The following is a 26,461-nucleotide window of genomic DNA, read 5'->3' on the forward strand; positions in this document are numbered from 1 at the left end:
CGACCCTTTTTATCCGCGCGATAAACCTTTTCAACTTCCCTACATTCATAGAACGGCCAGTGGATCTCTTTTTACCCGAAGTAATCGAAGAAATTATTGCGATTTGCAGCCCCACGCTGCATTCGTCTCAATTACCGGATTGTCAGGCCGTGTTATTCCAATATATATCCCAAAACAAGCACCTCCGGCAGCGGAATTGTTTTTTCGAATCTGGAAATAAATCTCATTCATTTGCAGCGCTGGGGAATGGACTTTATGGCCAAAGCGCGCTAATATTTCTTCATCATTTCTTAATCTTATTCCGACGAGGTTTTGGCACGGCTTCGCCCCTCGAATTATCATAACCCAACGTTTCGATCATTCCCGGTTTCGATTTGAAAACAAAAGGGTGGCGCGTTTAAAAAATGCGAGAGGAGGTAATATTTCGTCGGTTCCGTGCTTTAACAATCGCCCCATATCTCCATCACAGCTAGACAGTGAGTAATTGCTGACTCTCAAGCCAAATCCCTCGGTACGTTTTCTCACTTTCGGAGGATTTTCAAAGAGTTAGATCAGTGGGCTTCTGGGCCAGACTAATCTATTCAACGAGGAATAGACGGAGCTTGAATCTTGATAACGAGACGCTGTTGTGGGAAGGGTTGGCTTCCTCTAATCACCACCATCATTTTGTCAAGTTATGAAGCCACGGACGCCGCGTTATTACATGGTTACATGATCTTTCTAACGACACACTCGGATGGTTTTTACTGCGTCTAGGCAGTCCCCTGGGACGCACTCGCTGGATTTAAAGCGATCCCAAGACTCCCACCCAATTAGGGGATCTTCGCCAGGCGGACACCAGCTTACACAGGTATACGAAGCCAAACAGATATAAATGTGCCCGACAGAAATCAATTCTCGGGATACGTGACCATGTAATAACGAGCGCTTTTTCTTTATTGTGGATTTCCGGAAAACTTCCCCCCAATGCATCTATTTCAATAATTCATCCTCTTTGATGATATTTAGTCGGCTGTTTTTATTGTTCTGATCTCGGATTTATAGGCCACTAACCGTAGCACTGACATTAGCTCAAAGGCTAAACTCTACTCGGGAATTATAAAAGCTTTCAAGCTAGTGTAAATATAGAGCACGCCTTTTCCTCGTTGCCTCACCGAAAAAAAATACTTACATCGAACTTGTATTTAAGCGTTTTCCACGTTAGAATATAATATCCTTCAATTTTTTCTCTAAAAGTTATAGTTTTGCACTTTTGTTTCTGCAAAATCAAGTTTTGGGGTGTGTTTTTGCCCTTGCCCTTCTTTGGACGTTGTGGTGTAGAAGCTGCTTTATTGGATTTAAAAGCACGGTTAGTGGAAATGTAAAACTAACCCCGGAACTCTGTAAGTTTCGTTGAAATTGTCGAGGAATTAGTAATGTGACCGCTGTTATTCCATGCTTCGTTAAATATGTAGGTGTAGACATTAAAGATGTATGGAGGAATTTCTGTGAGAAAATTTCCTTTCGGCTCGAATCAATGAAATATTAAATCATCCGTTGAATAATTGAGTGTTCTTCGACCTGATTGTTTTCCACGACTAATTATTATCAAACTCACGCCCAATTAATTCAAAGTCAATAAAATTACGAAGGAAACCGTCCGTGGGATAAAGCGTGCGTGCTGGGCTTTATCATTCTTTAATCAGTGATATGTTGTCATAGCGGAGCATTGTAATAAAGCATGATCGATAAGATTTACAAAGCACGTAAGTGTATATAACGTGAAGAGGCGAGCTAGGATTGTGGGCGTGAGTGCCCACGTAAGGGCCCTTGGAAATTATCTTCGGAATTTAATTTTAAAACGGACCCACTGCCCTAATTGATGGTAATTGAATGATTGCCCAAAAGTGGAAAGTTGTCCAGAGATAAAGAACTGTCAGGAAAGTGCTGACTGTCGCAATTAGGACTTCGTTACTGTACCGACACTTGTGTGTATTTTTTTGGCCAGTCAGCTCCTCCTAACTAGCCAGACCTTCAAGCTGTCGACTGGTGATAATTCCCAACGGCGTAATCGCAGCTCGAATCGCAATGAAGTACATTACGTTAACAACAAGCGGTTAGCATCGTTCAGGGTGCAGGTTTATGTGTATTTAACACGATCCGTTGATAATGAGACTCGTATATTGAGGGTCGTGGCCTCTGCTTTAATAGTCACGCGATATTGTCACGAGGCAGAGATTTCAACGTCCGGTTGTCAGCAATACCTGCCCCTTCCAAATACCTGACGTTATCGCACTATTTCGAGAACAATTTATTCACGTTCGCAATTCATAAAACGCAGAGTGAAGAATAGCCCAGGCATAATATAATCGACGCAGGGAGAATGGATGACCGATGGAGGACGTCCGCAGGTGGCGCTCCCCATCACTCATCCAGACCACCATCCATCTTGTCTTCTTTGCGAACCCTGACCCGCGTCCAGAGGCTTTAAACTTCCAAAGCACTCGTTCATTATCATTTGGCAGGATTTTGGCTGATATACAAAACAAAAAACGAGCTGCCGTCCAGTTGTCCACTCATTAATATTTATTTACAAAACTTCTACTACTTTAATTTTGAATCAAACTTTGGGTGGAAAAATAGAAAAATAATCCTTTATAACTACAAGTTTCTTGGATGAACTGGATGATTATCCTCATTTCTGGCCCAACTTTATATTTTTGATGTACTTTTTTAAATTCAAAGAGGCAACCCTTGTTTTCATACAAATTGTTTGCTCAAACCTAACAATACAAGTACGCCAGAACTAGACTTGTAGACTTCAGCTTCATTTCCAGCCCCTCTGTTGGCAGTAAATCTTGTCAGGTCTCCCTTAAAAATTAGGTGTCAATAGAAAGGGTCTGTAAAGAGAGCGCTGGGGATATAATCATTTTGCGTGCACACAGTCAGTGAGTATGCGTTTTTGTCAAAGTGTACACTTTTCGGTACATCAGACAACTTTATAAAGTTTGCGTGTTTTCGGCATATTACATACGTCTGGGCACTTTATTTAACACCTCTCTGGTGTCAAATTGACGTTGAGCTAAATAGCGTGTAAGTGTAAATAGTGCAACTATCGCGTTAATGCACTTTATGTTCGATTAAAATGTTACAACAGGGATTATTATTTCATTGGCATAATCCTTAAAGTAGAAATAAATTACTTGGCTATTCATGGGGCAGTCACTTTTCCTCAATTACGTTTGATTTATGGAGGCCTAATCGAGCAAGTGCTATAAATACTTTGATAATTGCGAGTGCAATTAAAACATTTACGATTTACAGATGTCAGAGTGATCAAAGACGAATGGCGGATTTTTGAAGTCGAGATTAAAAATTAGTTTAGTTTCAAAGTAGCAAAAGTTTGTTAGTTTGAATATTATTTACTTGTTTCGTGCAACAACTCGCCAATTACACGATCAAGAGTGGTTTATAAATAAATAGAGCTAATTGCATAATTACGGTTGTTTGTTGTTGTTACGCTTAGAGGACTTTGAGATCTTTTACGAGCCTTATATCTCGGGGCAATAAACAGTATTTACTGTGATGTTGGTTGATTTTTCCCCCACGGTCGTGGCGTTTCCTGTCGACACCTCCCGCCGTCAACGTTGTCGTTATCGTTACTGTTTCGGAAATGTCCATCCCTCGTGTAATTTCTCGTTCCGCCTCTTTATTTTTCTGGTTTTAATGAAGCATCGGCACGATCAGTAATCAAAGCTGTAAGGAAACACCGGTTCAGCCCCCGGATAGGCGTTAATTCGTTGTCGTGTTCGCCTGACCTGGCCAAACAATAACTTTCTGTACTGTATGATTGCTGCTGCCAGATTTGTTATTAGGCGACACGCAAGTGCTGTGTTCAGCTTTGTAATCAGCTGTCGAGCATGCAAAGTCACTTGTCACTCAAACGCTTTACTTTATTGCATTTTCGTAGCCCTCGTTACCAATTAATTGCGTTTATTTTGTTTCAGGTGAGTGTTGTGCCGAAGACGTGCCTCTCGCTAATTTCTCTCTATTAGTGCTCCACAGTAAGTGATGTGTATAATGTAGCAGCGTATTGTGGAGTGGGTTCAAATGGCATGCAGCGATGTTGTGTCGTATGAGACATGATTAAATTATAGAGATGTTACTCTGACATAATTTAACGGAGATGCGAGGACGATTATTGCTCAGAAATAGCATTCTTCCGATCAAAAGACAATTCTCCAAATGACTGCAATAATTAGCACTTCTTGTGCGACGCCTAACGATTTCTTAATTGCGCCATCACACATTGTTGCTGATTTAATAAAGCGAGATCCGATCGGGTCGTTAACGGCCTCCGGCCCTTTGTCTTACCAGATTGAGTTAATGACTGAAAAATGCGACTTAATTGTGTTGCCATCACGCCAAATTACCCTCCTATAGAATGCCAAACTTATTGGAAACAGCCCGGAAATTCATCTCTTTCCGTTAAAAAATAATCACCCAACTAATTTGCCCCAGGGATTCAAAAGATTGCACAAACAATTAAACTTCACCTGCTTTATTTATTCACATGTTACATGTTTATTTCATAGTGTTTCGAATTTCGAATTACGGAGACAACAAAACTTTCACCAATAAAATCAATATAAAGACGAGCTTAGTAACAATTTTTTCTTGAACCCGAAATCCAATTCGCCTTCCATGCCAATTTCGATTTTTCGTATCTTCTCCGCGATCATGCTTGGCTTATTTGCATGCCTCCACTTATAGTGTTTCACCACGCACTTGTGGAAGCCGTTGAGGAATCGGCGGGCACCTTCGAGGTGTCAGCCCGCCCCCGCGCCATAACTCATACTTTCGAGAATCGGATAAGAATTTGAGAAGCGAACTTTTATCCGTCTTTGGCTAACGAGAACGTCGGAGATAAGGGACTGAGGTGTCGTAAATTTGCAGAGAACTCTGCATTCGGCTTGTCAGCCGGTCGATTGTCGGTATCTTGTGAATTATGGCGATTCGACACAGTGCGTACGAAAGCGAATCCAGGACCGGAATGAGTAATGGCGACCGCGAGATTGCGCGATGTGCGACTCCCAATTAGGACTGGCAATTTGCTTTAATAAATTGCGTGCCGATTATTATTAATTTAGCCGTCCGGAATTTGCATTCTTGCCACGGCCGGAGTAACACACGAGCCAAGAAAGGACAAAACTACCGGACCGGATTCCGATTCGCTTGCTTCTTTATTTTTGGGCTGCTTTAAGGGGAATTATTGGTAAACGACGTAATTGAAATTAGTGACACGGAGCGAGCGAATGGTTTTATTGCCCGGGAAGGTGTGCGTACAGCTGGCTCGGAATAAAAGCAGACAACCAGGGAGGAGAACTAGAAAACAAATCTAAATTCATTTTGTCCTTTTTTTTCTAAAGTAATTCTGCAATTAACTACAATAAGGTCGTTTTTTTGATAGATGTGGTCACGGAGAAATAAATTTAGTGGGTCGTGTTTTTGTAACAGTGTTGTAGTGTCCTAGTGGAATTTATTCAGCTTTGTGTTTGTTTAGGCGTTAAGTCATCCGAATCCCCCGATAATCTGAAAACTCTATTGGCTCTAAATTCTGACCATTCGACGTTTCTGTGAATTGGAGGCAAATCTGATTACGGGAGAAAAAAATCGCTTGGAGTGTGTGGATGATAAGTCATCGTGTTGGGGGAACAGTCGCAATTAGTGCGACATGCAGCCGTCAGAAGGAATCCGAAACCACACACATCGCAGCAGATGATGTATTCGCGTCCTAACGGCGTTTTCCTCGTCATTTAAAGCGAATTTCCTCCTCGGGTTTTATTGCTGGCTTACATAAACTCGGCTGACTTGCCGAAATCGCACCCCGTTGTAAACAAAAACAGCCCTCTTATAAATCTATAGATTCCCAGTCTCCCCTTTCGCGTAATTTATAACTTCATAGCGGAGCGCTCGGCAATTATCATTAATCATACGTTATGAATGGTAAAACTTACAGATAGTCCGTTGAGCGGCGTTACTTTTAATTTTCTTCGAGACGTGTTCGAGGCTCAACTCCCCGACCACCCCCATAAAGCAGCAGCAAAGTGACGGCAACAATTAACCTGGAACACATTAGCGTTCCGTTGCAGTTATCATTCCTTCTTCGCCGTTTTAATGGCGCCCTAATGACGTCACATATTGCCATTCTTAATTGGCGAAAGCCGGCGGCGTTTAATAAAGCGTCACGACGCCACCTTAATGAACCCTTCCACCTATAATCCTCCGAAAAAATTTCCGGAACGGTTAAGCGCAACCTCCATAAACACGATAATGATGGAAATTACAACAACAAAAAATGGGAGGGGCGGTGCGCAGCTGTTAAAAGGGTAAAATAATTGACTCGCTGGTGCGGGAACACCTGTGAGGGTCTTTTTTAAGTAATCGGCGATTTTTTCCATAAAAACACCGAGCAGGTTAAGTGCGAACATTTATTCCGGAAAACGCCGACATTTTACCTTTACGTTATGCAAATTAGGGTTGGACGGGATAAAATAGTAACATATGTGGCCGGGAAAAATCGATTATGGAAAAATATGCTCTAGTTATACCCCCACGCGATTCGATCAGCCTTATCTTTATACAGCGCCACACATTAACTACCATTCTTTAGCATGTAGCGCGAGAATGCCGGCGAAGGCTGTCTGTAAGTAAATACACCCACTGGGAGACACCTAATCATATTAATAATCCCACGTTAACACCTTTGATCGAACGCGACAAAACGGATCGGATTATCCGCATTCAAGCCCAAATTTATTCATTCTTCAGTAATTCAATGGCTTATCGGACGCACCGAAAAGTGTCCAACGTCAACACGCCGAATATTTGATTAATTAACCGACGTCGATCAGGACAATGCAACAAAAGAGAATAACCGATTAATCAAACTGCACTAAAAGACGAAAACTGATAAACAAATCTGTCAGATGCAGACCATGTGGTTCCCATGATAACTTCCACGCCTCCGCACATTCAATACTAGTTTTTTTAATGTGGTCTTAGTGGATCCCATAAGATTAAAGAATGACTATAAAAAGCCTGTCTGGACGCATCTTACTTATAAGGAATTAGACTTAATAGAAGCAGATAAATGCGGTATTTTATGGAGCCACAGTCGTGCTTCGCATACATGTGATTCGTTGGGAGGAAAACATCCTCACTATTCCAACAACTAATTTTATATTCCGACTTTAATTACAGCTGTCCATATTTGTCCGAGGCGTTATATCAATACACTTTTAATGGACAGGTTGAAAAACTCATTTCAAATTGCTTTTAAATAAAACAAACCGATGAGAAATTAATACTGATACAAAAAAGAAACAATCAGCTTCCGCTCCAAAACCAACAGCGCTTTATTCACGAACTTTGAACTTCGTTATTTAACGAAAATTATTTCGGAGCTAATGACTCACAAATGCCTCACTGATCTAAATCCAACGTTTACTATTCATACTTGCATAAGTAGGTAGTACGCAAAATTGTTTGTCAAAATAATGAAAATAAATGAGACGAGGTTTGAGCCAAGTTACATGAAATCATACAAGCGCCAGCTTGTTCATTCGATTTGAAATTGCAAAAAATGAATCTGTCAGGTGGACAAAACGTTACTTTTGGTCGGTAAAGCTGAAATTGCAAGTTTGGCCCCCGCTTATCTTGTGCAATTTGCCAAATGTTGGTATTACAAGTGCAATTACGGCGAAAGTAACCGCCGGTCCTCAGGTTGTAACTACCAGCAGCTTGTCGGCTGGTTTCGGCCCACATTGTAAACAATTTTTCACTTTGTCCTCGAAGCTTCATTTTGTGGCTGTAATAGCTAGAGACCCAAATCGAACCTCAATATCCTGCGATCGCTTTCGATAGTTCTCGAGTGCTAAAGTTAGGTGTCAGTCCGTACTCTTCCCATCAAAGCCGTCAAAGAATAGCTGGCTGAAATGCCTCTAAAGCCCCGATTTTATTGCTAATTTCGTGTTTTAGCACGAGCCGAAATCGGTCTCATCTGTGAATTTACAGGTTGTAAAATAAAGCCGTTAATTAAGTAGGTATTAGTGTAATAACAATTTGGACCGCTTGTTCAACTTGTAAATAATTATGCTTGTAAATAAAGTTGGGGAGTTTAATCAGAGGTGATAGGAAAGTTTTTGATTTTGTGAACTTCCTGTGGAAACATGAGCATCGTAACGAGCTGCAGTCGAAATGAAGTGGGAAAGAAACCGCGTAACTTCTAAATTTGCATTGAAGCAGGATATATGAGCGGACGTAAATGCCAATTAGCCAAATTTTTCATCTGCAACATGCTAACAATTTGGAAGAACGAACAACACACATGTTACTAATTACACATGATATTCCGTTGTTTGCGGATAACACATGTCGTGGGACTAATGATATTCAATCAGGGTCCTTGGATGCGAGGCAAAAAATGCCCATCAAAGGTCTACCAGGTAGAAAACACATGTTAACAATGAAGTTATGGGCCTGTAACTAATACTCGGAACAGCGAACCGTTGAGATTCCTTTGAAGAGTATCATATTATCACGGGGAGTTGACATTGATCTATTCCTACACTCAAGCAAAGATTATAAAGCAAAAAGCAGCGTTCAAACTTTTCGTATCAGCAAAAACCGCCACATTCGTCTTCATCTCGTTGCCTTCTAATCAAAACTTGCAAAATTCATATTAAGCAAAATTTGGGCCACGGAAATTCATTTGAAACGCGTCGGGTTACCTCCACTCTAATTATCTCTTCTTCTGGTTTTTCCTCCGACACATGAGTCACGTTTCCCATCTTTTATTCCCTTATGATTATTTCCCGGCAAGTGTGATTTCATGTCGAGTGGAACGTGGATTTGACACACAAAAGATGGATCACCGCATTCAGCGATAAACTAACGTCAGTTTACCGATAATGAGGGCTGCTGATGAACAGACAAATGAAAGCTTGCAGCCACAGACGCATTATTATGTTATCTTCCTAATCAACAGTAGAGTCAAAGACACCCAAAAATGCAATTTGGAATTTCTTGCACTCGGACAATCGATGGGAATTTCTAATCGCAGCGGATGCAATTAACATTGTTATCCAATCATCCTCTAATACTGTTTCCGGAAAATGTCAGCTTCCGGGTTTTCAAATGTGATTGTTGAGAGGCCTTGGTTTGGTTAATCACTCGGTCATAAATTTTTTAATTAAGCTGGAATTTATGCAAATTGAGTGTAAACACTTCGAGTATTCTGGTTTTACTTTAAGACATTTAAGATAATAACTGTTTTTTCATAAGTGCATTATAGGGGATTCAATATACTTTAAGCTTTTAGCCCTAATGCACGACCAACCTGTTTTCCAAAGTAGAAATCAATATCAGACAAGATTACTAAGTAATTAGGTAACGAAAACCCTTCAAAGTCGAGATTAATGAAAATATCTTTCTAATATATTGAGTGCATTAGGGATAAAAAATATCAGCCGTCAAAGGTACTATTTACGTGGGTAGATAGATTGAAGTGTTGATGAGGTGTAGGCTTTTTGTATTATTAATGCTCTCTGCGGGGATGACATTTTTATTATCTAAATTTTTGTTAATACTGTTGAACTGTGTAAACAAATAAATTAATTTCCACGAAAATTAAATAGCACGCGGGTATGTGTATATTTTATTTGTCCAGGTTTTTACATTTGAGCTTTTATAAAAAACAAATTCATCGAAACGGTGTCAATTGTTTTATTAAAATCACAAAAGTTGTTACACCGGCATTGAAAGCCTGTGACAAATATAGATAAATGGTTTGAGTAGGGACATCCGCACTAAAATTATGCAAATGGACTCGGTTCAAATACAAACAGAAAGACAAATTATTTAGTGGCGCTAAAACGCGTTTATTTCTTCTGTGCCAACAATCAATCACACAAAATTCGGCTACGAGTGGATGAGGGAGAGCATAATTCCGCTTGTATTCTAAATTTTACATCGCAAGTCATGATTCTTAATTTAAAGGTCGTGGGGCTTCCCGTGGGGAGAGGCAAAAAATCGTCTTCCACGCGCAATTTATTAGACAAGTTAGTGCAGTTCCTTCTCATTCATGGATGCAAGTAATAGACAGTGGTAATAAAACATAACTAATGGTTATAGAACGGAAGTCGAAAAAACCGGATATAAGAATATAAAGTCGCGTATTCACGTCGCGACGCTTTAAGAAACCAAAATCGATGTCGGTAGTAAAGACAAAGCTCGGCGCGGAAAGGTTGCCGCTGGTCTTATTCAAAAATATGCAGTAAAATGAGAATGGCAAAAAAGCGTGATATTTATGCAGATGACGGTGTGGCGGGAATCGCTGCGCACATGTGCACGTCCTGCCTCCATCTATCATCACTATCTCCTCAGCGTTCTCGTTACGCGGCGGTCCTTAGAGTTTTAATTTTTTACGGTGTCTTAACGCATTTGGCCTTTTTGTCAAGACATAACAACCGTCAGCGGCAGATCACCCAGAAAAACACACATAATCTATCCGGCAATTTATTTCGGGCTCCTTGGCTCGATCATCACGGGCTTAATTTCCCAAAACATAGTGTGATCGGCAGTTGGAACCGACTGTTAAAAAATCTGCGGTCTGAACGTCTGCATAAAAACGCGATATATTTTAAGAGAATTTTCCACTTGAGAGCGACTGTTTCATAACGAAGTTATGACACATATGTGCTAGATCGGTGGAATTTGCATTTGAATGGCGACAGTTGAAGTTTGTTTACACCGCCACCAACACATCGTGCCTTTTTCTTATTGTTCTTATCTCGCGGGCAATGTGATTTCGAAATTGCGCCGCCCACGGTCTTGACCGGACTTCTTCCAGTGTCGCAACCTCTTCCCACACTTCTTCATTTCCAATAGACTTTCGATCTACGTGTTCTCATAAAACCGTGATAAATGCGTCTATTACAGAACTGTTAGAAGTTGGGACGCCCACCGTGTACAAAATACCTTTCACCAGGGATATCAATCAGCTTGGTTTTATTGTGGAGATGTTTACGGAAAGGTTTAAGAACAAGATGAATTCGCCGTCGGGACGCGTCCCCGACGGCTACGGCGATTCCCGCTGAGATGTTCGTGTGCAGCCGTCAGACGCAGCCACTGTTTCCAACTTCTGTACCAACACATTCTTTGATTTGTTCCGAGATTCTTATCGGGATAAAGAGGGAAGGCGTATATCATCTCTATCAGCAAATAATCTCGAAATTCATTACGGGAAACTCCGCGTTACGCGTCCATCACGGATGTATCAACAAATCCGTTTCAGCGCCTCGGAACTTTTTGACAATACGACTAATACGAGTTGCTTGTTCGGTTACAATAAAGGAAATGAACCTTGAAAAGTCACGCTACAGGAAATTGGAATTGTTTTTGTTGTTTTCACCGGCCAAATTACATGCTGGTAATTACTAAATGATCATAAATAAAGTTGTACGCCGCTTGAATGTGACAAATAAAAGTCCACAAGCTATTGATTCATAATATCATCATTAACTCACAAAAATGGGTTATGCTGTAATTACGGTTTTTATCACAATACCATAACTCCTCTATTTGTAGACCAGTTTTTTATAAATAGATAATTGACAAAATCGGTCGATCTAGACCTGAAATTATGAAGTTGACAGTAAGCCCCTGAAATTAGTTGCTAAAATTGAAATTAAAGCGCTTTGCTACTCGTAATAAAATTGGCGCCAAATGAATGTGCTCCATTTTATTGCATATACAAATAAGCTGTTAAGACGTCCTATTAATGTCTGAAGGAGCGAATGAGGAATAAATCAGAAAGACATTTAGATGCTAAAAGTGCAGCTGGTGCCTAAACTGACCTAATTCTTGAGCACTTCTTGCAAAACTTTTAAGCTCCACTCGAGGAAAAAATCGTTTCCTCATTAGTTTGCTCCAATTTCTGATCGCCTGAAAGTTGGTTGATTTCATCCAGAAATTGTACAAATAGACACGCCCTGGAATCTACATGTAATGAGAAATATCGACATTTCCTGGCAAAACTTCATAAATCTGTAATAGAATTACGTTCGTATTTTTATTAACATTGCGCTTTCAGCGTAATTTGATTCATCAAGTCAATGTTTCTGGTAATATACAAGAAGCGTAAAATAAATTTGAGATAAGAATAAATAACAGCCGAGAACATGGCTATAAATTCCGATTGAAACAAGCTTCTTGAAATTTTCGGGGAAAAAGTAAAGACATAAAAAGTTGTAATTTAATTAAAAGACTTGTTATAAGAAGGATAGAACGGCTCGTACCATCTAATAATTTATCATTGGAACTTAGTCTGGTGCTTGTTAGTGACTCAAAGTGGTGATTATTGAGACTGTTAATTTTATCTTCGCTTCTCTCTGTTTATGGCTTCTTAACTTTTCCGAAAGGAATCTATGTAAATGAAGAAATGCTCATTAAAAAATAATTTACAGATTTGTCAATTTGATTCATTAACGACAAACACAAATTTTGCCGGTCTGAAAAAGTAAATCCATTTAAATTGAAACCCAGAATCGACAGCACCTGCGAGCACGTGCATGAAATTCTTGTATGATCTCGAAGCCTGTCAAAATTAGTAAGCCCGGCAACCGGTCCAGCTCCGTGATCTCGCCCTGATTGATTCCGACGTTTTGCAAAGTTATTTCAGGGGTGCTCTTAGGCCGAATATTACGGCTGTTATGGCAGACTGTTACAATTGTGTTTACGAAGTGCGGAGAATTTCATTAACGTACACATGTATATTAGCGAGGGGTGGTGCGGGCCGATCGGGGCATTCTGTTATTAGTTTTGTGACGCTATTAGTAGGGTCCTGGTGGAGGACAAATTGGCTGGAATTATACTAGTCCTGGTCAGCGGACGGGAACGTCACCGCAACATCGAGTCGCGCACTTTGTTAGTAAATAACTGGACAGTTGCGGCCTCCGGAAACTATTGCAATATCCCGGAACTCCGCCATAAGTACGTACCATTAGGAAGTTAATCCAAAACCAACATTGTTAATTTAGCGGAGGGTGGACGCAGTCCACCTGGTGAAACTTTCTCGTTTGGATTAATTCCAACGGTTCGGGAAGGATGACTTGGTCGGCCCAGGAATGACCTCACACTTTCCGGACGCTTTGAATTACTTGAATTATGCGAATTCGCAAGGCGGGCCAAGCCAGTGCATAATATTGTGTGTTGTGGTTTATTTTTGTAGGCTTTTTGTAAAGGTAGACTTCGAATCTCCTGCTGGAGGAGTGTGGATTGGGGTCGAATCTGGTTACGTCCGTGTGGCGGTTGCGTTGGAAGGCATTAGCAGAGGTTATAAATTCCCTCCGCCGACGCCACAGGGACTAACTTGTAAATGAATTATAACATCTGAGGCATAATTCATTCTGATACTGACAGGATGGACACCCGGTAATGTGGGTCCGGCTACAATTTTAATGAAATCAGCCGCCAGTCAAACTCGTCCGAATTTTCGTTTTGTCTAAACTCGAGTAATGGGTTTAATTATATCGGCCAGGTATTTACGCGGAACCTTTCCAAATATCAAAACAACATTTTTGAGTTGGATTAATTAATTCAACAGCGCGTCCGCCAAATACCCGGTCACAATATTTTCCGAATTATAAACTTGGTTTTAATAAGATTGGTGAAAAATGCCGTGGAAATATATCAAGTGGAAAAATCGAGGCGCACTTTTCACTTTCCCGAGACGGAATCCTTTTTGTTCATCAATCCTTTTATATTTATACACTTCGAACCATTGACAAAAGAGTTTCGCTTTTTCAGTAAACAGGGAAATTTCAAAATAGAATTTCGCACCGCGAAACCACGGAAGCTAAAATTGGCGTAATTTGAAAAAATACACGAATGCCCTAGATTTTAGGAAACGCTAGTTGCCAGCATTACAATTACAAGCCATTACTGGTGCTGAGGCTGGGATAGATAACAATTAAGGGAATATATGACTGTTGCAGATTTTACACGAGTTGAAAAATTTAACTCAAAATTGGATCAACACCATAATTTGATCACAATACACAAAAGTTTATTCATTCTATTTTACTTTTTGTATTCCTCATGGTTTAATTTTTCGTAAATAAAATTTATGTGAAAGCGTGATTATTAATTATTAACTTCGAACAAAAAATGTTGTTACTGGGAATTTTATTTTGTTTTGAATAAATAATAAAAGCACAATAAGCTTCGGAATTAAATGGACCGAATTTTTTGTGTGGGTTTCAATAATTCATAACGTTCGGAGAATATTGTTAAAAAGTCTCCCGCGCTGGAGGAGTTATAAACGGTTTAGAGCAAGTTTTTCGAAGTAGAATTTATTCTGTTGGGAGATTGTTGCATATCTCCTATCGATTCATTTTTCAATCCTCTGGTGGACAAGTTTCAGCAAACGCCAACCATAAGCGCCAAGACTGTCACTAAAAGGCAGGAAAAAGTGGTCTGAAGGCAAGCGATAGTTAGGGATGTCGGTCTATAAAATTTCGGCGTTCGCTCGTCATAAAGGGGTTTGGGCAAAACCAGCTGGTTTAATAAAAACGGTCTTGTTCCTATCGGTTAAAAATTCAGCTCGGCAAAGAGGCTTTTTTATTGGTAAGTTAGTTAGTTGGGGCTGCGGTCCGTCCACCCGGGGAGCAGTAATTCATCCCCGTTAAGCCTGGTGCGGTCACCGGAGTCCGGCACAACCACGACCATTGCCATTGATTGGCACGGAATCGCGTCAACTTATCCAACCGGGACATTAATAATGCACCCAGCGGGAATTCGTTATAAAGCCCGTAAATCCCGGCTTCGCATATGCGCCGGTATATAATAAATGCGTACGAAATTCCAGTGGAAAATCAGAGATCAGACAATACGGAGCATTGAGATTTCCCCAGCGATTGTCTTGCAAAGTCCCGTCACACCATTCATAGGCAACGTGCGAGGCATCGCTTTCGGTATTGTATCGGATTGTGGTGCAGCGCTTTACTCGCTTCCGGATTTTTACGGCCGGAACCGGAGTCTTCTAGCGATATTTCAATAACGCTAAGTGATGCACCGTCAGCTATTTACACGCCGAAACCGACGCGGTTTCCTACTCTACAGAATTGAAAGCCAAAAGGAAAAATTAGGCGACGCAAAAACTCCCGGAGTGTTGATTTTGTCTTCAGCTACTTACTGTATTGCTTTTACAGCGAGACTTTCAACCTCTTTCAAAATATACGCCTCAGCGGGGAAAATTTACACTCCAAGACTCTCTCTCTCCACCGTTATCACTAGTTTTCAACTTCTTCAAAAAATACAAACACCAAAATTGACTCCAATTGTCGAGCAGCTGTATGGAGTTTTATGTTTCTCATACGCCAGTAAATCCAAATGGATTAGACTGTCTACTTTATTTCTAAATATACCCACTTATAAATAAACCACTTTCTCTGAAACATTGATTTTATTTATTACCTAATACATTTACCTTGATAATTTTTAATGATAGGTACGGCAGGAAAACCTTGATATTTTAATTTAAAACAAAATCTATGTAAAGTATTTTTAATATTACAATAAACACAATACAGATTGTATTTACAATTTATATTGAAACAAAGTGTTTAGAAATAATTTATTTTATGAACCAAATTATATTGCATTGTTAATTATTTTTGGCTTAACAAAATTTAAATACATACATAGCATAAACGCAAAATGCAATTGTCTGTGCTTTTCGAATAAAAACTACTTGTGTTTTAAAATCATTTTTTACTCGTAATCAAAACAATATTTTACTGCATTTGTAATAAAAATTAAATAGAGCAAAGTATACCAGAAGCTAACGAACAAAAAAAAAAGAAAATAAAGAAAGCACTTTGAATTTTTTAAAAATACATTAACATAATAAACATAGTACTTACGAGTACATTAAGTAAATACTTGTTATTAAACCACGAATCGATTATTTGGCACTTTGAGAGGCAAGAGCAAAGCGGAAAAGTAAAATAAACTGAATACTAATCAATATACACGCTCAAAATGTATATAAAAATATAGGTATTTGCGAATATTGAAAGGTAAAAACGAAAAAAAATTAAATCAAATTACGTAGATTCCGATTTTGTAGACTTTTCTTTTGTACTAGTATTTTTCAAAAGTTGTAGCGTTTGTTAAAATGTTTTGCTGACGTTTTGCTTTGTTTCAGGTGAGTGTGTGTGTCCCCCACACATGCCTAGGCTTCGCTATGAGCTACTCGCAAGGTTCGTATGGCTTTAAAGTCCAGCAGCGCGGTATCGATCAGAAGTCGCTTTCGAACACCTTCCTTTCCCTAACACATCCCCCTATTGTGCTTGCACGTCATTAATTGAATTCCGGGCGCCATCTCGAACTCCGGCACCGATCGCCTCAAATCACTTCCCAGTAACGTGAGAACCGAGCCATTTTTGCAGTCCTTGCCGCGCAATTTCCCACTAAAACTATAGTTGTAAAGTTTTGACACAAATTATTATGGGCTTTAATTGCATCTGTGTGAGCCAACAGACAACAGGCATTGTGAATCAGAGTTAGTCCGGGAATTACGGATAATAGGCCTTGGCGAGGGCGCGCCTTGGGGATTCGTCCAGACTAGGAAGTTGCTTCAGTGCTCATCCCTACAACGGAATAGATTCCTTCCTATTTAACTCGAACAAACAGATTTCGTTCCAGTAAATCTGCCCTGCCCTAGATCTATGGATTAGACTTATTATCATCCAGCGCCGACAGCGTTATTATTCGGCAAATAGCGCCACCAGGAGGCTTTTTTCGATCACCACCTGTCTCTCGGGGGATTTCGCTTGCGAAAGTTTACTTGTCTAGGCACCTCATGTGAGATGTAGAATACGGTCCCTGACCGGATTTTGCACGAAGTGCTTTCGCTATTATATAAGACCGTTGCGTGCTTTCATAACTCAGGACCTTTTCTTCTCAGGCTGTAGGAAGTCGTTTCGCTAACTTTATGTCTTTCATATTTCTTCATTTGGAGCATAGACGCTGCACTGCCTCCGGCTTTGTTTTGCTCTCTTACCAAATACTTATTTTTTGCTTTATACATTGTTGATAACGCCCCACTCACCTTTGTAATAATCAGAACTTCGGAAACGCAGTTGTCAGCAGATTTGTTCGTCGAGTCAATAGATTTTCTCGTGATAAATGACTGGCACGTTGTTTTAACATCTTGCGTTCGCTGCTGGATGGAATGTTAAGCAGATTTAACAAACACGGAAAAATCGACTTTGCCAACCAATGTTTACTTAAAATTCTACAGTGCTTTTATCAGACAACTTATTAATTCGGCTACCAAAGCCAGAGTTTCGGAGATTACATTACTTTTTATCGGAGCTATTTACGGTGGGGTTTCCGGAATAATAATAGTAACAATAACAATCAAATAAAAGGGAGTAAACAGCTCATCGCCTTAAACTTTACCATAAAAGCGGATTAGCGCTGAAATTTTAAAGCGGCCAACTCTCATTTTTTAAATATTTCAAGGGAAAATATTTACGTTGATCCAATTTGCACGCAAATCTGTTCAACTTAATTTAAGTGCAAAATTAGGAAAATCGTTCGAGGCAAGAACGCGAGCTTTCCCAAATATTTTTTCTAAACCAGGATATGAGAAAGGAAAGTGGAAAAATTATTTCTAGTTAAGACACTGCGGATATTGGCCAATAAAATAATATTTTACCAACGGTTGAAGGTTATATTCTGTTTATAATCTTCATTTATCCCAAAGGAGTCGAGACACTAGAGCTGTGAGTCATGTAGGGTCTGAGTCGCATTTATCATTCTCGAAGCTTTAAAACTATCAAATATTTTTACACTTGTCAGCTTTATATTGATTGAAATGGCAGTGAAATTTGCAGAGTTTAATAATATTGTGTGCGTGCGGTATCGAAAATATATTTTTAATTTAATATTCCTTTGTAATGCAGACTCAAAGGGGTGTAATTAAAACGGTACATTGATTTTTGATCAATCTTTGTTATAATACTAAATTTCAAGCGGCGCATTCCAGTATGTAAAATCTTGTTTGTAACATTGAGCTTGAAACGTTTTATCAATTATTATAAAATTACCGGGTTTATTTGTATTGACGATAAATTAGCCCGGCGCATCCACCAAAATTGAACAAAGTGTGGCGGTCTCGTAAGTTATAAAATTCCCCCAAAATGTTTTCGGGTGTCGGTTTGGCGTCGAGTGTGGCTGGTTGTGTTTTACGACAGGTGTATGATGACGGCTTTATTGCCGAGCTAATAACTCAGCAGCTGCAATCCGAGTAAACTTGGGTGATGTTGTTTTAAAATATACAGCGCTGTTGAATGTAACTGTTTTCATCTTGTACATGATGAATTAAATTGGAGCTTTTGAAACAAGTTTCATTTGAACAGAAACAACAAACAAAGATGAAACTTGCACGTGCAGGCGCTTTTTGCATTGTTGTCGTTTGTGCAGCGATTTTTTCGTGTGGAATAGAGCAAAAATATTAGACCGTTGGGTTACGAGCGTTTCAGGTGAATAAATTTTCTAGTGGTCGACAATGAAACAGCATAAAAACACCAATTATAGCAAAATTAACGATTCTCATGTCAAATAAAATATTTCCGCCCGAAGTGTGTCCTTTAATTGCAACAAAACACAGCAAGCCACTAGATGTCATTCGGGCAAATAAAAACAATACAAACGCGACGTTAATAATGGCCATAATAAAATCTGGCACGTTCAATACACTCGATGGAAATGTCGAGTCAAATGCGCATTTCCATATCATTTGCTCGTTTAGACCGCCGCCAAATGGCCGTTTTGCCGGGCAAAAACCAAATAAAGACCCCACTGATGCATTAGCAGACGCCCATCAGACGCGCCTGCACAGCTTCATATCTCTTGCGAGGCACCTGATCTGCGGCAATTTCCCCCAAGACCGAAATTCCCCGAATTAATTAAAATTAATCGCCGCCAGAACAAAGGAGTTAATTTGATTGATTCCCTCGCAAAACATTGAAGGCTGATGCGAAGCGACCGGGAGGAAAGTGCTAAAGGTGTGGGCAAAAGTTAATTTCCGGTTCCCGTTCGACGAAGAAACAGTCGGAGCGAGTGTGATGGAGTTGCGTGTCGAGATATCTGACATACACATGTTGTCATCTCGACACGCTACATTTTGCCTTTTATATTTCATAAAATCGACAAAGGCATCCGAAGATTTGCTGTATTTCTCTATAGAATAAGAATCGATGTTACGGCTGGAAAAACTCAGCTTTCGGGCATCGCAAGAATTCAGACGGGATATTACAAAATGGCCTCTGTTTCCACCGGCTTAATTGAAATTCTGCACAAATTTCAATATAACACATCGGATCGCGGTTCAATACAGGAATTTGTTTTGTCTCCCCGTTCTGTAATTAATAATTTACCTCCATGAACATCCATTTCGGAACCGAAATTTTTCACTTGGAGCGGCCACGCCAAAGAAAACATTAATTAATTAATTATTTAACATTAATTTATTCGGCCCGACCTTCTTTAAACATTCATCGAGTTATAATAACTTTTTTTAACTCGAGTCTTGATCTAGCTGAAAATTCTGAAACTTCCATACCCAAATATTTACTCCGAGCTTGAACGGCTTACCTGAAAAGGGCTCACGCAAACAAATTGATTGCTATAATATTTCATTTAATATTTTATTATCTATTTTACGCGATTGCCGGAAAGGTCTGTTGACACCTATTACAAAAAGGACATTTGCTTTTATCCAACCCTCGAGATTTTTAAACACTTAGCTTTAATTAATCGCCATTTATGACTGTTAGGCGCAAACTTTAAGCACTACAGCAGTTTGATCTTCTGAAGCGACTAAGTAATTACTAAATAAATCACATGATTTATGAATTATTTATGAACAATAAATTACTGTGTTGCTTGCAGACACTGTCTGTCACTTCAGTTTCACTACAGCTTATATTACACGTCACAAAAGTAAACAAGATTCATCATTTTCAAATTCCTGCTACAAGTAAAAATTTGTTTTCTATCTTCTGATACCATCTATCCATTTGCATATTATTGTACAAATTTTTAAACATGTGGCAGCGGTATAAAGACGGTTTTATTTTACTGTCCCTCGAAGTTAGGTTTATGGATTATATAATGGCATTTGCGTCAAACAAGCCTCGTACACGCTATACTTGATTTAAGTTTTTATCTTTATCTCTTTAGTTAATCTCCCAGCATTAAAAATTTTAAACGGGTTTTTTATTGACGCTTTACTTTATTAATAACGGCAGTTTTTGCAAGTTTCCTGTAATCTTTAAAAAAATAGGGATGATCTAAGTGCCTTTTTTCTAGTAATCCTATTAAAGCTAAAATTTTGGGTTAAATGAATTTTGACGTGTAGGCGACCTGCGAGATTGTCGAGTTAAGCTGCACGTTAAGTTTATAAATATTAGCATTTTTAATGGTGACCTTCCGGCTTTGTTGACCCTTTACCTATCACAACTTTGCAATTTGGCTGGGATCGGAGTTTAATTCTTGTAGCTGGGGCAGAATGGAAGTTTAAGCAACTAAATGGCACAGAGCAAATTGCGATTGCATTCCGATTGGAATTGCACAACAGAAATAAAATTTCAATCTTTCAAACCCAGACGTTTCCCTGAAATTTCGTCGACAATGAAGCATAAAAATCCTTATTTCTGTATCGGAATTGCTGGTAATACTTCAGTGGCAGGCGCGCTATTTTGATTTCAAAAGTTCGTGTCCAGATGGTCCCCACCCGAACGGATTAGAAGCCGGGCTAGGCCCAGACCCGATTAAATCTGTGCTTTTGTGTTAGGGAAATGGGTTAATTTTCCGCCCATGTACCTCTTGGGATGAACGGAATTACAATGGAGGGTCGCATATCGTAGCCGTGCCTCTTATCGAACGCGATTCCGACGCCTCGCTACGATATTTGCCTTTAATTTAATTCCACACGTCCCGTATTCATATAACAAATTGAATGCAGTATTACATTTATAAGTCATTCGGAGGAGTAACAATCCACTTTAATTTTAAGCGCAGTTTATGGCGCGTCGCGCTACCCCGGAGTGTCAACAAATTTGCATATCTATGTATATAAAGTACAATTTTAGTTTACTGCATAATGGAACGACTAATCAAATCGTTTTATAATGTATGCAAACTACTTAATTTGCCGCTGGAAGTAATCGAAAAATGGGCCTTCGGCCCACCTGTCCGGTGGCTGGACTCGAGCGCGGTCGCTTCCGGGTAGCCGTGAAACAATTAAAGTTTCAGTGGCGCTCCTGTTTGTAGTTATGTCCAATTATCCCGAAGACAGCTGGAATAAGCGATAAATCTAGTTGTAGTTTTTGTAATAAGAAAACATGACATTTTAATTTCCCCCCTATTCGGGCAATAAATTTTGAAGAATAGGGGATTAGACATTTTACAGCACTCTTATAATCACGACACGAAAAAGCTCTTCTTCATATTTTAAGCTCGTCGGCGATGCGCGCGTTGAAGTTTACACCCGGCGATTAAAATTTATTATCTCTAGTTAGAGTTATCGGCGACCGCAAATAGATTAGACGGCGTCGTGACGGCGACCACCTCGCCATTAAAGATCTCCGTCCGTAAATAATTAAAGAAAAACTACAAAATTCATCGTCAATCTTGTAGCACACGTGTGAGTAATCAGAGCGCCTGATTCCCGGATGGCTCACGAACATGGCCGAGGCTTATGAATGTTTGAGAGGGTTCGTCGATCGCACGTTTACCTTGATTCGAAGAGATCGGGGAAGAGAAGCAAAAATTAATACTAACGATGATTAAAAAATCTACATACAACCCTCGACAGACGCGTCGAGACGCTTATTTTATGGTTACCGGGGGAACACGCGGACGCATTCACATGTAAAATGGCAAGGCACGGGATTAAATATCAAACGCCATCGCCCGTCCAATTTTTTCCCCAGGCGTGCCACGGTTTAGCCTATTTTGCAAATTGCAAATTGTCGCAAAAACACGCCAGAGGGGTGTATAAAAATTTCATACGGATATTGTAACGCGCCGAATTACAACACGTTCTAGCGGTTAATCCGCTGCGAACAACACGACAAGATCACATTTCGGAAATTTTCGGCACCCACATCTTTTCAGTTTTCCAACAATTAGAAAATCAAGTTAATATTTTGACTGGAATTCGAAAATTTTAACTATATGTGATTTTATCAAAAAAAAGATTGGTACTTTAGACCGATGTAGAAATCCAGCCATTTTTTTGTGTCACATGTCTAACTTGTTACTATGCCTAAACGGCTAAATCATCTACAAGATGCCACAAAGCCAAGCGATAACCGAATAAATTATTTCGAAATGACTTTCTTTATTAATAAATTTTCTTTTGAATTTTATTTCACTGAGCCTAGTCACATTGTGTAGAGTTTATGATGCAACAAATCAGAGCATAGGAGCAGGTCCATGCCCAGGAGAGAGCAGAGATTTACGTGTGGTCCAAAATGAAAGTTTCGGTGGTCGGTCCTGCAAAGTTTTTTCTCATTTGGGTTAAATTTAGTTTGTTGATTAAGTTTAAGCTTCATGCAATTTAAACAGTGCAAGGCTGCAAAAAACGCTGGCTCCATTTTGCGCGCAGGAAGCTCTTTGCTTGAGATTTTCGCCGGAGGCTCCTAGTAATAAAGTGATATTGATCTTCCGTTTCCATAAATATTATTAAATAATTTCGTTATTATTAGTGTAGTGCAAGTTGCGCTGGCATAAGTTATTCATGAAGTTTAACAGCACTAGCCTCCGCGCACAAGTAGCAATTTCCCGATGCATATTTAATCCATTGGAGGATCTGAGGTAAACGGGCGGAGCAGTTTTTAAGACGAGAAATGTCGTTAATTTTTCAGCAGGTCGGTTTTTTAACGTCGGTGGATCGTTAAAACGCTCTTGGAGCGATTTTCAAAGCGACGCGTTCTTTGAACTGTCTTCAGTTTTGCTGTTTGACGGCCATCTGGCATCCATTTGTTTTACGATCGGGATGCAAAGTAGTTCGTTTCAGAACGGTGAATTGGATGTAACCCCCTTGTTATGCTTGCTCACCCCGAATTTGGTTGTTTAGTCAAGCATTCAGTCCCTCGACTAGGTGCTCGGTTTATATAAATTAAAACTAACTGTACGCCCACCCTTCCATGACGTCAGCCGCGTATTCGTCAGTGCATGCAAATTCACTCCACGTGATTAATGTTTGATTAATCGCTGGGGCTTTTAATCTGAAAACCGTCTTGAAAAAATGGGAATTTTTGCCACTCACTGTTTGCAGAATCAAATTAAAACTTAGCTGAGGTTGCCATTAAGAGTCCATTAAAAATTTACGAAACAAATCACAACTTTAAATCGTATTAGAGTGTTTTTGTATTTGGCGAGAGAGGATTTCGCGTTTTTAATATAGTTAAGAGGTGATGATTGCGATTTTTAATAACGCAGCTTCGGCTTGGCTCAAAGACTGGAACAATACATAAATTATAAGTACAAGAAGTTGGGTTTAATTTGGTCTCGGGAACTGTTCCCCATTAAACTTGGCGCGAATGCTGTTCTGGCGTTTAAACCAGACATCTCGTATTTTAGAAGATATTCATTAATAATAAATGTTGTGCTAACTTGCTCTGAAGATTGGGCCATAATTCTGTTTGTTAAACAATATACGAGGTGTTATTACCGGCACTTATCATTTACTTTCCTTCCCTAGAGTCTAAATTATATTTCGATATTGCTCCTCGAACCTGCTTCCCAACTTTATTGTTTTAATATTAGATACTACACTCGCGAAATAAATTCGATCCGAATATGAATCGTAAACTCAAAACAACTCGCACCCATGTGAGCCTTTCTCATTTAAGAAAAACCTCCCTTCGATATTTTCTTGTTTTTCCTCATTCTTATAACCGGATTATGCGAAAGGCTTTCCCATAACCCGTGTTGTTTTCTTTCCGGAGCGATCTCCAGTTTACAACCACTTCCGGTGCTTTTTCCGGGGATAATTGGACCCCTTCGTTTTCACCTGTTCCGAAATCATTGTCAAAATCATGCTTCCGGCTTTATCTCGATTGTTCCGGACGGCTCCTGTCTCCTCCGGCTCTATTTCTGCAACTGTCATTGCGTGACACGGGTCCAGACCATCCAATATTTAACGAAATGATTTATCAGTCGTATAAGTCACGTTTGCCGGTGGTTCACACAATGACTTTTCCACTTCTACACGCTTTCTTGTCTCGGAAAATTGAAATTCTTTCGCGACGCATTACTTTTATGACGAGCGATTTGCCCGGGTTTATTAAGTGTTCAGAAATGTATGTGAATCCCGGAAACAAATTGAGCAATTTGTCGAGACATTCCTGTCTTTATCCGGCGCCTCCCGATATCACAAAGAAATTGCCCGATCTGAATTTTTGGACGCCCGGCTTTGACTCCATTTACGTCTAGGGGAGGCTTTATAAGACACTCCAGTCATTTTTTTAAACAAAGAAACACGCAATCGAAACAATTTTTTAAGATTTAACAAAATTTTTGGACGTTGTAAAATGGTTTAATAAATGAATTACCGAATAAATGAACTGTGGTGTGATTGCTTGAATGTTGTTTACAATTTTTAATTGAATTAGTATTAATAACAATTAAATTTAACACATGTGTGAATAATAAATTGCACTTGATTTATCATGTGATTATCTATGAATAATAAAAATGGTAGGGCGTGCAAAATAAAACATTGAAGGAGGCCGTGTTTCACTTTATCCGTTGCCGCCGGTTGCTGGCAATAAATTAAAAATTGGGAAAAGCGGAAAGATTACAGGAATTTCCTTACAAATCCCGGCATGTTTGAACTGTCGCGACACAACGACCGTATCTTCATAGGCTTATCGAAAAACCTGCACTATTTGGCGTCCGGATTTGGACCGGGCACGTTTTTCACACACATTTTGCCCTCAGAACTGGGTCACAAACAAAGCGGAATTAACCGAATCAAACGAAAAATACACACCCCTGGCGATAAACTCCGAGGGATTTATTGGGGCGAACGTGTGTTACTCGTAGTTTTTTGGCCGAAAACGGACGTAAACTCTTATGGCGGTTCTCTAGTTGATATTTCGGAAAAGCGGCCGTAAACCACTTACCTATTGCTCATAAATACACACTCGAGTATAAATAGGTGGCCGGTGTTTAATTTATGGGTTGTACTACGAGTGTTTTACAACTTCTTTTCTCGGAAGCTAAACAACGTGTAATTTTGTGGGGCGGAAACGAGAGTTTATTTCATGCCTGCTCGCGATTTTGCAAAATATTCTTGCTGATTTACGTCCGAAACAAAAATTTGTTTGTAAACATTTGTGACGAGGAATGGGAGTAAAAATTTATTTTGTTGGGAATTTATTATTCCGGTCTTACAGTCCACTAAAAATAATACGACGTAGTTAAATTTTATATGAGCTGTTCAGTTGTCGAACGACAGGTAGTTTACTCAGCGTCCTCCAGGTCAGACGACCTTTCTTCCCGGTTGCCCTCAAGATCTACTTACGAAGTAAGCTCGTTTCGTTTTGGTGGATGCGCCGGGTTTTGCTTTCTTTGACGGAGGTAATTTTATTTATTGGCTGCAGAATTTGCTCAAGCGTTGCTGATGAGGCTGTGCCGGATGCAGCAAGATATATATTTACATAAACGAAGAATCGGTTCGTTTGTAAGGAAGTAAGGAAGCGCAGCGAGGAAGTCGGGTAAATATATCTCGCGCAGATCGGGATTGTTGTTAATTACACGTTGACATGCATGCTCTGCCGTCCCGGAATTGTTGCCATCAAACGAAAAAGCCGTCGACTTGTGTCGCCAGCGGCGCTTTAACACGAAACGTCACATAAAACAATACTGGATTTGCTCGTAAAAACCAAATAACCCGCTTGATCGGATGTACAAACACTGCAAGTATAAAAATTTATTTTCGGCTTAGCTTTATTAGAGTGCCTCGATAATATCCTTCGACACACATTAATGTCCAAATAATTCCCTGGATTACCAATATTCACAAACACAAGCCGACTCGGCCGACGCTCCCAGCTTAATTGTTTGCCACAATTTCATCGATTACAAATAAAGAACTTTTTAATATTAACTCCGCAACTAGTTAAGCCCAGGGATTATCCACGGGCGACTGAGTGGTTTATGCAACAAAAATTGATTTATATCTCCACCTTAGAACTAGTTTATCGGCAAACTTGTCAATTTTTTTAATGACGCTCCACGTGGCGTTTCCCACGGTAAATTAGGAAGTGAACAAAGACGGGAATCAGTTCTTTGTCGCTGCCAGGAAAAGTGCTCCGGGAAATTCTTTCTGCTG

General features: G+C 39.7%; 1 protein-coding gene across 9 annotated transcripts in view; it reads left to right on the forward strand.

Moving 5' to 3' along the window:
* Ten-m (Tenascin major) overlaps positions 1 to 26,461 on the forward strand; it is a 99,317-nt gene that overhangs the window by 25,430 nt on the left and 47,426 nt on the right. For 5 of the 9 annotated variants that reach the window (XM_064358842.1, XM_064358845.1, XM_064358846.1 and 2 more), the window contains exon 2: positions 16,250 to 16,304. The exons of 3 other annotated variants lie outside the window; for them this stretch is intronic. In XM_064358842.1, coding sequence (XP_064214912.1) covers positions 16,289 to 16,304 — 16 coding nt within the window. In that variant the 5' untranslated portion in view covers positions 16,250 to 16,288. Of the gene's footprint in view, positions 1 to 3,986; positions 4,044 to 16,249; positions 16,305 to 26,461 lie in introns of all 9 variants that reach the window. One more of the 9 variants, XM_064358843.1, reaches the window with a different exon arrangement.

Source organism: Tribolium castaneum, chromosome 9 (genome assembly GCF_031307605.1).
Source record: "Tribolium castaneum strain GA2 chromosome 9, icTriCast1.1, whole genome shotgun sequence".
Lineage (NCBI taxonomy): Eukaryota > Metazoa > Arthropoda > Insecta > Coleoptera > Tenebrionidae > Tribolium > Tribolium castaneum.